At 46.3% G+C, this 13,663-nt stretch overlaps 1 protein-coding gene and 1 non-coding gene across 2 annotated transcripts in view; both read right to left on the reverse strand.

Moving 5' to 3' along the window:
- Positions 1 to 13,663, reverse strand: part of LOC144102117 (uncharacterized) — a 140,603-nt gene that overhangs the window by 35,180 nt on the left and 91,760 nt on the right. The window contains exon 4 of the mRNA XM_077635409.1: positions 759 to 986. Coding sequence (XP_077491535.1) covers positions 759 to 986 — 228 coding nt within the window. The remainder of the gene's footprint in view (positions 1 to 758; positions 987 to 13,663) is intronic.
- TRNAS-GGA (transfer RNA serine (anticodon GGA)) lies at positions 7,656 to 7,729 on the reverse strand. Its single transcript has one exon. It is a non-coding gene; the product is annotated as a tRNA-Ser (tRNA).

The raw sequence follows: 13,663 nt of genomic DNA on the forward strand, positions 1-13,663 counted from the left end.
CCGCAAACCCAGCTCTGACACTGACAGATCATTCGTCAGCTGCGTTTCCGCCACTGACTTCTGCTCCTATACGACCACCACTACGCTCTGACGGTCGACGGCAGACCAACGGCGCCGTGAGCAAAGTGGCATTCGAACTCGTTTTGTCTGCACTTTCTTGGAGGAGCGATACCAGGAATTTTACAGTGTGCGCTTAAATTCCGTGGAGAAACGGCTGTTTATGGTTTCGGAATGCGCGGCGTCTTTTTTTTTTTTTTTGCTACGCGTTCTCTTGAGCGTTAGTTAACGTGTCTATAGCCTTCCTCGTATACGTGTGCCTGCCCGTGCTCGCACGTGCTTGTAGTGTGCGAGTTTGTTCTCTTCGTGTGTTTTCGGACATCGGCGGAGTTTTGGTGTGACGCCAACTCTAATGCGATAGCATCTACTTTTATATGGCGCGGTGATTCGGAAGAATTTGCCCGCACATCGATTAATTTGAACAGGTGGCAGAGATCGCATATGCAAAGGGCGCCGGGTGGCGATCTTCGTGAGGGATTAAGTCTGTAGCATAAGTGGCGTTGATGTTAGACCGAAACGTAAAATAAGAGATGCGACCAAAGAATCTCTTCCTAATGATATCCGCTCACCGGACTCTGCGGCTCGCTGCTGCGCTGGCCTTCTCTTGGAGTCCCCTCCCTTCGCGTGAAATCTACGATATGAGCGGGAGGGACAGCGGTCTCCTCCGCCGTTATTCCTTGCACAGCCGGGGAATCACTCACGATGGGGTGGGCGGCGGGCGGCCTGCGGTTCGGTCCGAAGGCGTGCTTCTTGGGGAACAGCTGCTCGAGGATCTCGGGAGGAACGGGGCTCCCCGGCTGGAAGACGGGGCCCCCGCGGTGAGGCGACTCCGGCAGCTTGCAGCACGTGCGCAGCATTCCGCACGGGTTGAAGCTTCTGCCACCCAGCATCCGCTCCATGATGTCCGTCGCGTACGCCGGCGCCTCCGTCTGTACGGGGAAGAAAAACGCCGTCAGACGGCTGCTTTCGCGGCAGCAAAAACTACGCCTCGACGAACGGATGGATTTCATCCCCTTTGAATCGGGAGGTGGCTGGCTCCACCTTCCGCATTGAATTTTCAGAGTTCCTCAGTGTCACCTGCCGCCTTCCACCTGCCTCGGTTGGTATTTAGGTAAGTGGAGAGGTCGCGCTGTTCACTTTAGTGGAGAGGAAGGAGCAGGGGTGTGAAGTCACTGGTGGCATAGTGGCAGCCGCCTTGGCTGCTAGAGGTGGTTGATTCCAAACCCACCGCCCGGCAATGCCGTGGACAAGAGCCCCCGGCTTTCTTAAAGCCGTCGTACGATCGTTTTTTGTGCAGATTCCGCACGTTTTCAGCCTGCGTGCGGACGTGGGGCGCAAAGGTGTTGCACGATCACTTTGCTGCTGGCGGCTGAGGCTCTAGCATTCCGATTGGTGCTCCCAGCAGAGCCTCCCGTCTAATCGTGTGCGGTGGAACAGACATGTGCTTGTAGCAAAAGACGCACATATTTTGCGGTAGAAATTACTCGATATATTCATTGCGTTAACGTTTTCTTGCTGCGGGATTTTTGTCGAAGGTAAAATCGCAGGCGGATGTAATGGCAAGGATATCGCTGCGGCCGACCCTGGTGGTCGCGAAGCAATTCGCGACAAAACTTTGCAACATCGCAGGTGAGCCGGATCATCTGAAGCGATGTCGTGGGAAACGCTGTGTATTTGGACCATTTATATCGAAGAGACTGAAAAACGTGTCACATCGCAATCGCGTACTCCTTCGCGTTCTATTGCTATGCTCTCACAACAGTATACGATTTCTGCCCCAGAATAACAGAAGGCTGCCTTCTCTGAAAGTTACGCTGCCTCAACAATTTAAGAACGACGCGATCCTTTTTGCGAATTCTCCACCGGGCCAGGCTACAGTACAGGCTTCTAAGAACGGTCCGTAATCATAATCGGGATAATAACATTGTTCAAATAGTTAGGATTACATATTTAAAATTTTTAGTCATTCAAGATAGCCCACTGCAGTGTTTTTTGCATTGCTGACCGAGAAAAAAATTGTGGCCCTTGCAGCCTTTCCCAAGCATTTGCACAGTCGTTGTCACTGTAATATGTAAACGGCCTCCTCCCTGGCTCCCCGCTGACTGTTATCGAAAAAAAACATCTATTCATTGTGTAAGGTGTGTTTGCGTGTCTGAATTGCACATACATTAAGAAATTCACATTTTAGCCCACTGCTGTCAAAGACAAATAAAATTGCATATAAGAATGTATGATGTTTCCAACAATTTAGAACAAGTAAAATCAGTTGTATTTAAAGCAGTTCTGAATTTCACAGAGCAGTGACATTGCAACAATATAAATTTATAGTTTCTCGTGTTTTTCAGGCCATCACGAAAGCCAAAATAGAAATAGCCCTGTGTGGCTGCAAAGGGCCTTAGAGTGGAATCACTTGGCTAAAGTGCACGGCTTTGTGCTGCGCAGTGACAGCGGGCACGCAGGTTGCCTTTTAGCATTCTTTCTTGAGCTCATATTGCAGTTGTTCAAGCCAGAATGCAGCTTTGAAAACAAGTATGAGAAGTTCTGCTAAATGGCGTGTCATTGTTGTCATGTACAAAACAAGCTGGCATATACACTCTGCAACTCCGAAGCATTCTCAACTCGCGCTGTGAACGCAGAGTAGGTGCATTTGTATTGCATAAACGTCTGTACGTGCCATTGTCATTAATCTAAACATAATGAGATCTTGGAGCCAGTTAACTGGATTACAGGTAGAGGAAATGCAAGAACTAATTTGGAGCGTTTACATTGCAACGGCTCCTGGCTTAGGCTAGGAAAGAATACTTTGTGTAGTGAAGAAAACAGGATACGATGACCATATTATCTAGTTATTTCGTGAAAACTCTAACATTTCAAGCAGAATTTGTAAAATTTGATTTCCAGTGTGACACCTACGAAGTCGCATAATAAAATGAAATTAATTATAAGCCATTGAGGAATATGACAATCATGTATGCATGTGTTCTCTGATACAACTTAAAAGCAACGCTGAAGAGTTACTTTCACTCATCAGCAAAACGTACAGAGACTGAATGTAAATGTGACCAGTTCCGAAGCTAGCAAGCAAAAGTGAGCATTGGTAACTGATGTTCGTATAACTTAACGTATGTTGAATTTCATAGTGTGCCATTAGATGCTGACTCTCAATATCTTCAGCAAATATACCTATTTCACTCCCAGTTTAGTTTTCAAGGCAAATAAATTAATTGAGGCATCGATAGGAAGGAGAACCTTCGAAAAGAACAATTTGAAGCTAGGACGAAGAAAAACAGAAAAGCAGTGTGGCTTTTGTCTTTACAGGCATCTCTTCGCTGCAACTGCAAGTTGACGGATTTTCTGTTTAAGATGAGCCAACAGCCCACTTAAAGCTCTCCTGAATACATAAAAGTCAAATTCATAAGCATGCGTTTGTATCATTCTCACTGAGCGACGTTGTGAAGTCGGTGTGTTGCTTAGCTCAAGAGATGATAAGATAGAAGTACCAATAAAGTCGGATAGAGATAGAGTAAAGCTGAGATTTGGTCGAGTTGGTAAGCATTCATGGTGGGTAATATATAGTGAACGCCAACAATAAAATTCAAAAAGAGAAAAACCGACAAAAGGGTATACAACCTATGCCACGTGCAAGTCAAGACATTAAATTTCCTTGACATTTAATTTCACGGAAGGACTGCTGATGCATTCTTTTCCAAGGTTGTGAATGTGATACGGTTCCATGATTTCGCACGTCACCTTGTTCTTATAATAGAACAGCACTGCTGTCTTTGTGTAAATCGGTTGACATTTACATTTTGCAACGAAACTTTGTCACAGGAACCCGGCCATCTTTTTCTAGTTTCCTTTCATGCTCTTTTTTACTTGTGCCTAGCACAATGAGCAGCGACATGGCAAAGAGGGTCATATTTTCTTGCGCATTCATGCTCCATTAAGCTCTTATTTGGGCATCTTCCTGTTCGCCCAACATAGGCGGCACCACACTCGAAGGGCGTCTGGTATAAGACATTTTCTTTGCAGTCAATGGAGGGCGACACATGTCGTACGTGGCAACCGACCTTTTTTGTTGGTTGTGCCTGCGGCACTTGTCTGCACATGGCACTCAGTTTGCCAGGGGTCGTTATTGACTGCGCCCGTGCTCAGCTTGACTTGTCGCCCTACAGTGACGCCCCCTTGGACATACCTGGTGCTGCTGCCGCTACTGTGGTCGTCGCAGAGGACACAGGCGTTCCGCCTTTCTCTTCAGTGCTGGTGCCGCTTTCTTGAGCTGCTCTCTCAGATGGAACTGTCACTTATACCCCCTCTTTACGATGCGTTGACCAGAAGTCTGTTTTGCTGCCTCATGCCGTGCCGACAATTGTTCGTGGCTCCAGCGCTATTTATGTGGCCGACCCGTTATCCTGCCCTACCACTTTACTCCGAGGCCAATCGCTTGGTAGCGTGGCCCTCAGCATACCTCCTCGTCGATAGCACGGCCGGCCTTCGCGTCAGCGCCATTACGCCTGTTGCCATCACGAATAAGTCGTCTGTCGATATTTTTCACCGTTCCGTCGACGCCACCCTGACGTCTACCCAACGAGACCAGCTTATCGCCGTTCTGCAGCGTTTTCAAGCTTCGTTTGACTACCAGCACCCTTCCCTGGGCCACACCACCACCGTTACCCACTGTATTGACACTGGAACCCATGCCCCTTTGCGCCAACGTCCGTACCGCGTGTCAGCCGCTGAGTGCCGCCGCACTGACACTCACAAAATCTGAAGCCGACTATTCTGTCACCGAGAAGGAGTGTTTAACCATTCTTTGGGCGATTGTAAAATTTCGCCGCTACCTGTACGGGCGCCATTTTGACGTTGTCACCGATCACCACGCCCTCTGCTGGCTGTCCTCTTTGAAAGATCCCTCTGGTCGACTGGCGCGCTGGGCTCTGCGACTCCAAGAGTACGACGTTCGCGTTATCTGTCGTTCCGGCCGCAAACATGCCGATGCTGATGCACTGCGAGGGCTCAAATGGACACATGCCTTTGTTATCTAGACGACGTTGTGACCTTTTCCCCGGACTTTTGGTCTCACCTCCAGCGCCTTCAGATTGTTCTTCGCTGCCTGGCCGACGCTGGCCTCCAACTCAATTTGAAAAAGTGCCGCTTCGGAGCTCGGCAGTTCACTATTCTCGGACATGTCGTGTCAAAGGATGGTGTTCTCCCGGACCCGGCCAAGTTGCGAGCTGTGGCCGAATTCCCAAAGCCCACTTCTGTAAAAGACCTCCGCAGCTTCGTCGGCCTCTGATCCTACTTCCGCCGCTTTGGCCGCAATTTCGCCACTATCATCGACCCCCTGACCAAGCTCCTTTCCAGCCAAAACCTTTCGGCCTGGTCGCCAGCCTGTGATGAAGCGTTTACGACACTCCGTCGCCTCCTGACCACTCCACCAATTTTGCGTTCCTTCGACCCTCGTTCTCCGACGAAACTCCACACCGATGCCAGCGGCGCCGGCTTCGGTGCAGTACTCGCTCAGCGCAAGCAGGGCTTTGACAAATACGTTGTCGCTTACGCTAGCCGGACACTCACAAAAGCTGAAACGAACTATTCTGTCACCGAGAAGGAGTGTTTAGCCATTGTTTGGGCGATCGTAAAATTTCGCCGCTACCTGTACGGGCGCCCTTTTGGCGTCACCGATCACCACGCCCTCTTCTGGTTGACCTCTTTGAAAGCTCCCTCTGGTCGACTGGCGCGCTGGGATCTGCGACTCCAAGAGTACGACATTCGCGTTATCTATCGTTCTGGCCGCAAACATGCCGATGCTGGTGCACTCTCACGTTCCCCTCTACCATTTGAGGCAGTGCCTGGTATATCCGCCCTGCCTTCTGTGACATTTGAGTCCGCTGATATGGCTTCCGAGCAACGCTAAGACACGTGGATCACTTGCCTCTTAGATCTCTTATCTGGCCAATCGTCTCGACCTCCTTCCTGTGCTCTCCATCGTCAGTCCCACCATTTCGCCATCTGAGACGAGCTTCTTTAACGCCGCAACTATTTCCCGGATGGTCGCAAGTTGCTTCTCGTCATTCAGACACATCCGCGCTCCTTCATCCGCTCTTCCTACCACGATGATTCCCAGTGTGCCCATGCCGGATTCTTGAAGACCTTCACACGTCTACGACAGCGGCACTATTGGCGTGGGATGGTACGTTATGTCCGCCAGTTTGTTCAGCCCTGCACCGCATGCCAGCGACGCAAACATCCACCTCGCCGACCCGTTGCTCCTATGCAGCCGCTGGCTTGCCCAGCGCAGCCTTTAGAGCGTGTTGGCATCGACCTCTACGGCCCTCTTCCAAGCACATCAACCAGGAACCGCTGGATCATCGTCGCCATCGACCATCTTACACGCTCCGCTGAAACGTCGCCTTTACCATCCGCTACAGCCCACGACATTGCATCCTCCATTCTTCATCGCATCATTTTTCGCCATGGTGCTCCCAAAGAGCTGCTCAGTGATAGAGGTCCGGCCTTCCTCTCTGAAGCTCTCCTTCAGGAATGCAACGTCGTTCACCGCACCAGCTCCGCCTACCATCCCCAGAAAAATGGTATGGTTGAGCGTTTCAAAAGCACCCTCGGAGACATGCTGGCCATACATGTTGCTTCCGACCATTGTAACTGGGACCGCGTTCCCCTTTTTGTCACATACGCTGGACTGTACCCCTGGTTCTTCGCCACACTGTGCTTTGGAAGACGTTCCTTATTACAACACACACGCACATGTACGCGCGCAAACACACACACACACACACACACACACACACACACACACACACACACACACACACACACACACACACACACACACACACACACACACACACACACACACACACACACACACACACGTGCACACACACACGTGCACACACACACACACACACACACACACACACACACACACACACACACACACACACACGCGCGCGCGCGCGCGCGCGCGCGCACGCACACGCACACACACATTTTTTGGTGATTTTGGATTTTTGGTGATTTTATATTACATTCACCAAATCAGCTGCCAGAAATCACATTATATATATATATATATATATATATATATATATATATATATATATATATATATATATATATATATATATATATATATATATATATATATATATATATATATATATATATATATATATACCTGCATTCAGGTTAGGAGACGCCTTCTTAGATTGTCACGGATTCTCTCTCTTCCTTTGTAAAAAAGTTTTTGTTCTTCCTTGTCTCTTCCCCCCCCCCCCCCCCCTAGTTTTTTGAACTCGTGCTGTGCTGTAACTTCGTACCTCGCGCACGCTCTAGAAAAGGTGCGTGTTTCAAACGCTGTACTACACTCAAGAAAGGCTGGTCCTCCAGCCGAAACGTCGTGAATTAAATCCTGTTATGTTTCTTCAATTTTGGTGATTTTATATATATCTATTAAGGAAGCCAACAGTCACCGAAACCAAGGGGCGTAGGGGAATGTTTTTAATCTTTTTTTATATGTATAGTGCCAATCAATCGGTTTAAAGAAAATTACTTATAAAGCAGCAGAAAAACATCCATGCCGCCGGTGGGATCCGAACCCACGACCTCCGAATATCCCGTCCGGTGCTCTTACCAACTGAGCTACGGCGACGGCTGTCCAATCTGCTGCTTTCGTGGGTATTTATGTTTACTGCGTGTAAGCGAACCTTGAGAGTGTTCACCAGCGCCACCCTCCACCATAGCGGTGGACGTAGCACGTCCTGTAATACCGCGAGTGTGACGTAGAACGTGATCTAACGGCGAGGGCGGAAACTGTGCGAGAGCCCTCTTATGCTACCTACGGCAACAAGACTGCCAGAAGCAGAATATATATATATATATATATATATATATATATATATATATATATATATATATATATATATATATATTAGCAGACAAGTTAAAGGAAATGAGGGGCCCGTTGGACAAATTTATGAAGGGAGCCAACAGTCACCGAAACCAAGGTGCATAGGGGAACGTTAATATTTTTTTTATTATTATTATTATTAATGTGTTATGCTTATCAGTGGGATAATATTACTTAGATTAATAAATCGCTTAAAGAAAATTACTTATAAAGCAGCAGAAAAAACAACCATGCCGCCGGTGGGATCCGAACCCACGACCTCCGAATATCGCGTCCGGTGCTCTTACCAACTGAGCTACGGCGACGGCTGTCCAATCTGCTGCTCTCGTGGGTATTTATGTTTACTGGGTGTAAGCGAGCCTTGAGAGTGTTCACCAGTGCCACCCTCGACCACAGCGGCGGACGTAGCACGTCCTGTAATACCGCGAGCGTGACGTAGAACGTCATATAACGGTGAGGGCGGAAACTGTGCGAGAGCCCTCTTATGCTACCTATGGCATCAAGACTGCCAGAACCGAGACCCTCGTTAAGCTATTAGCAGACAAGTTAAAGGAAATGAGGGGCCCGTTGGACAAATTTATGAAGGGAGCCAACAGTCACCGAAACCAAGGTGCATAGGGGAACGTTAATATTTTTTTATTATTATTATTATTAATGTGTTATGCTTATCAGTGGGATAATATTACTTAGACTAATAAATCGCTTAAAGAAAATTACTTATAAAGCAGCAGAAAAAACAACCATGCCGCCGGTGGGATCCGAACCCACGACCTCCGAATATCGCGTCCGGTGCTCTTACCAACTGAGCTACGGCGACGGCTGTCCAATATATATAGATACATATATTAGCAGACAGGTTAAGGGAAATGAGGGGCTCGTTTGACAAATACATGAAGGAAGCGAACAGTCAGCGAAACCAAGGTGCATTGCGGAATGTTTTTTTTTAAATTTATGGTGCGGATTAGTGGGAGAAAAATACTTCAATTAAGCTTTGATTTTAAAGAAAACTACTTATAAAGCCTCAGAAAAAACAACCAACCCACCGGCGGCATTGTTGTTTTTTCTGCTGCTCTATATGTAGTTTTCTTTAAAATCAAAGCTTATTTGAAGTATTTTTCTCCCACTAATCCGCACCATAAATTTAAAAAAAACATTCCCCAATGCACCTTGGTTTCGGTGAGTGTTCGCTTCCTTCACACACACACACACACACACACACACACACACACACACACACACACACACACACACACACACACACACACACACACACACACACACACACACACACACACACACACACACACACACACACACACACACACACACACACACACACACATATATATATATATATATATATATGCACATAGCAAAAGTGAGCGTTCTTTTAAAAGGCGAAAATAAACATAGCGTAACCAATTACTTTACAGACCGATTTCTATTCTTGAAGTTTTTTAAAGGGATTAGAAAAGTTAATAACAGGATGACTGAATTTTGTGAAAAGCCTAACATACTAGCTAAATCACAGTTGGGATTTGGAAAGAAACTTTAAACTCAATTAGCACTTATAACTCAAAATGAACACATTTTGCATGCAATGGGAAACAAATTACTAACGGTAATTGTATTTATTGATTTCTCAAAGGCCTCTCCTGTATTGCCAACAAAGAGTGCACATTATTACTCACATGGCTGAAATTAGGCAAATTAACAGCGGTGTGTCTCAAGGGAGTATCCTCGGTCTATTGCTGTTAATATTTACATTAACGACGTAACAGCTATTGATGATTCAGCTGCACTTGTTATTTACGTCGATGGTACTACCATATTTGTTACTTCATTTACAGCGGTGGGCTTATTCGACAGGGCAAACCTTACATTGTCAAAATTGCACAAATGGAGTTCTGTAAAGTCATTATCAATCAACACTAATAAAACCAAAGCCCTTCTCTTCAGGGCACAAAATCGGAGCGTGTCCGTTACTGGTAATCTTATGATCGGAACATCAGTCGTTGCCATCGTTCATTCCGTTAAATGTCTTGGGGCCATATTCGAGGAACATCTATCTTGGAATTCACATGTCGACATGGTGGCTAACAAAATTGCCGAAGGAGTTGGAGTAATGTCCAAATTATGTTCGTTTTTAATGACCAGAATAAAATTAGTTATTTATGACTCACTCATTCTTTCGTACATTAGCTATTATCTGATTTCGGGGTCTACCACTGCCTCTAACACGAACAAGCTGTTGTTACTGCAGAAAAGTCATTGCGCGTTATTTCCGACTCCTCATGTGATGCTAATACAGAACCCGTCTTTGATAATCTGAAAATCCGCCCAGTTCGCTTTACACATAATGACACATTACTCAAGCGATACTTCAAAACAAGAAACCAGGGAAATAATTTCACTGCGACATTATCGAACCGAATGAGAAATAATGATGTTTATGAAACACCACACCATGAAATTTAGCACATTCCATCAGTGCGCACCAACTACGGCACTCAGTCATTTCGCGTGAGATTACCTTCCCTACTAAATATTCGTTATCTATGAAAAAAAAATTCACTAAGCTAAAAAAAACGTAGAAGAAAGACTATGTCTTTTACTACAGGTTTTGCAACTTTCTCTTGTTTTTCCTAACGTTCCTATTGTTGGCTTTGTTATCCGGTATTCACCCGCGCTTCCCCGCGGTCGTCCTTTGTTTTAAACAGCTATTATCCATTTATCTACCTTGTACCATTACCGAGAATATCTTTACTAGTATATTGTTAATTGTATGTCCAGGATATTTATAAGGAAATTTGCATATTTAGTTTTCAGTCATGACTCTTAATGTTCTGAAATGAAAATTGGCAACTGGTGATGGGAACTATCATATATATAAGTCCCTACGCACATAAATTGTTAAGGGGCACTAAACGTTCTACCGTCGTAAGGTCTCTTCTTTTGCTGCAGACCTTACTAGGTTCTTTGAGTTGCTTCTTCTCCGCACCAGAGGTGCCCACCGCCCGAGACGGTTGCTTTGTTGGATGACCGCAGACTTCTTTTCCGCACCCGGGGTGCTCCGTCGTAGACGGTATTGCGACGACTCAGAATGCAGGCGTTAAGGGGAGTATGAATTGACTGTATTATACGAAATATTTACATTGCAAGCACTTTGATATACATGAGGCAAATTGAAAACGGTAAAAAGGTTAAAGAAGAAAAAGCTGGAACTGGCTAACACTAGGGGAGGCCCCTACTCCGCATAGCCGAAGATGTATTACATCTGACCTTAGCCCAGAACATTTTCCAGGGCTCCGGGCCCTGGTTTTAAAGACCTAAAGGCCCAGCCCATCCCTTGCATCATCCAATCACAACAAACCAACTCATGATTGGTTTACAAACTGCATGGCACGCCTTCCAGTTTCGGCAAGGTTCAAAACCCTCTCCCTAAAATACACAGCAGGAAAAGAGCATCAAAATCGCTATAAGAAAATAGATTTCGGGAATGGACCCTCGAAACGAGTGGCCCACCAGGTTTACGTGCCACGCCCCATACTTCCACAGTATGATTCGAACTCTCTCCCTCAGAATAAAAAAAAAAAGCACAAACAACCACACATCGTACCCGCACGTGCAAGCAGTTTCCTTTCACTCTCGGTTTCCCTTGACTGAAGCTGTTCCGCAATTAGCTCTGTCATCGGACTACAGCGGGGCGCTTCCGCGGTGCAGCCCGTCTGCTCGTTTTTATTTACGACCCTCCTTGACGAGCTTACCCCTTTTCACGAGATGCTTGTCGCAAGGTCGCATCGCGTTTGGCGCCGTTCTGACGAGGGGACCGAACAATGCGAGGGTCAACGCGCTTGACCGTCGCTGTCAGGGGCTCTTGACCCCAAGAACGCTCCTTTTCAGTGCGGCGCCCCGCCGCCGCCCACCACCGAAGGGGAGGGGGAGAGTTTCAAAGAGGAGGCCGCCTCAGGGAGACGACGAGCGGGCGACCGGTTCTAATGACACTGCGAGTCGTACGATCCCTTTACAGGGGCAAAAACCCTGTAAAGCTGTTTTCTGCAGCTTTTTGTCTGTGCTCCAGACCTCTCTAAAGCTTTTGAATGAAGATGAATGAATGAACCTCAGCTCAGCTGCCTAGTAAAATGAACACCTAACATACGAATGCTTTCTGCAACATCAATTCGTTCTGAGCAGACATGCAGAGCAGGTACAGAGGCAAAAACTTTATTCCTTGGACGAAGAACAAAGCTTTTGTTTTAGTTACATTAACTTCATACGTGACAATAATTCGTAAGTGACGAGTTTTTCAAATCTGTTTAAAGGCATATTTGCACTGTTAATTATGTCCAGAACATTCAGATGAAAGCAGCAGTGCTTTGCTGTAGAAATCAACGCCCTATCCAGTCGTGTTAATTTCTCTGCATTGTACACGTCTTTGTGTATGCCAAATTGTCGTGTTGTGTTGGATTTTATGGCACAAAGGCAGCGAAGGCCATCGTGCGCCAAGCTCAGGGAATAGAAATGGTTTTCTGTAGATGTTTAGGAATATGAAAAATCGTCGATGGTGTAGATGGCCTAAAAATATTGAACTGCCTGTTAAAAAACAGAGAAGAAATCTGGAAATAGCTAATGGTAAAAGTTCCACAGAAGGGCAGGTAGCCTCAGTAGCTATCCTTGGCTGCGCAAGGATCCTGAGGCTCCCAACTAATCGAATAAAAAGCCTCAGCATTCTTCTCAGGAATGAGAAAGTGGCTGAGGTGTCCATGCAATAAAGCGAACCAGTGGTTCAAAATTTACAGTTTTTCAAGTACCCCTGCTTCTCTTAAAAAGCTAAAAACGGAAGGTATATTAACAATGGCATTATCATCTAGGAGCAGTGCTGGATGAAAAGGAATGCATTCATTATAAAATTGAGTAAAATACTTCCGTCTTAGTGTTTCAAGTTTCACACGTGAAATTAAAATGTGATTAACAGTATGATTATCTCCGCATTTGCAAACAGGTTTGTCTTGTTTTCTATCGCATTAAGAACCAGCGCTAAAAACACACACAGAGAGAGGACGAGACGAGACACACGAAGGCGCTGAACTTACAACTCGCCTCGTCCTCTGTGTGTGTTTTTTAGTGCTGGTTCTTAATGCGATGGATCACAACCAACTCGCCCAATCCTCAGTTCTTGTCTTGTTTTGTTAGCAGGAAGTTGTGCGTAAGGGGCGGGGGGCCCATCTGGAGACGGCATAAAATCACTTTCTTAAAACGCTCCTGGTGAACGCATGATTTAAATTCACCTATAACCGGTTTTACCAGGTGTAGTTTGTTGTTCACTTCGCCGTTCCATGCGGACTGCCATTTTGCTCTTAATTTGCGGTGTATTAAGTTCATGCAGTCACCAAAAGGTATATTTATTCTTTATTTCCTTGCTACGGGCTTTAGCAGCGCAGAAATCCGCGCTCTCGTTGCATCTTATTCCGACATGACTGGGAACCCAGCAGAGTTTTATGTTTTGTCCTCGAGCTGTCGCTGTTACTATCTTGTGTATGATGTCACTGTCACGAAATTCGGCGCATGTTCGAAACAAACCGGCGCAGCGCCTAAGCAATCGCGCCCGCTCGCGGTAAAGTAAAACAAAAAAACAGCGAGGAAGAACCCCGGGAGCACACGGTGCTTTTCACTCCG

This window comes from Amblyomma americanum, chromosome 8 (assembly GCF_052857255.1).
Source record: "Amblyomma americanum isolate KBUSLIRL-KWMA chromosome 8, ASM5285725v1, whole genome shotgun sequence".
Classification (NCBI taxonomy): domain Eukaryota; kingdom Metazoa; phylum Arthropoda; class Arachnida; order Ixodida; family Ixodidae; genus Amblyomma; species Amblyomma americanum.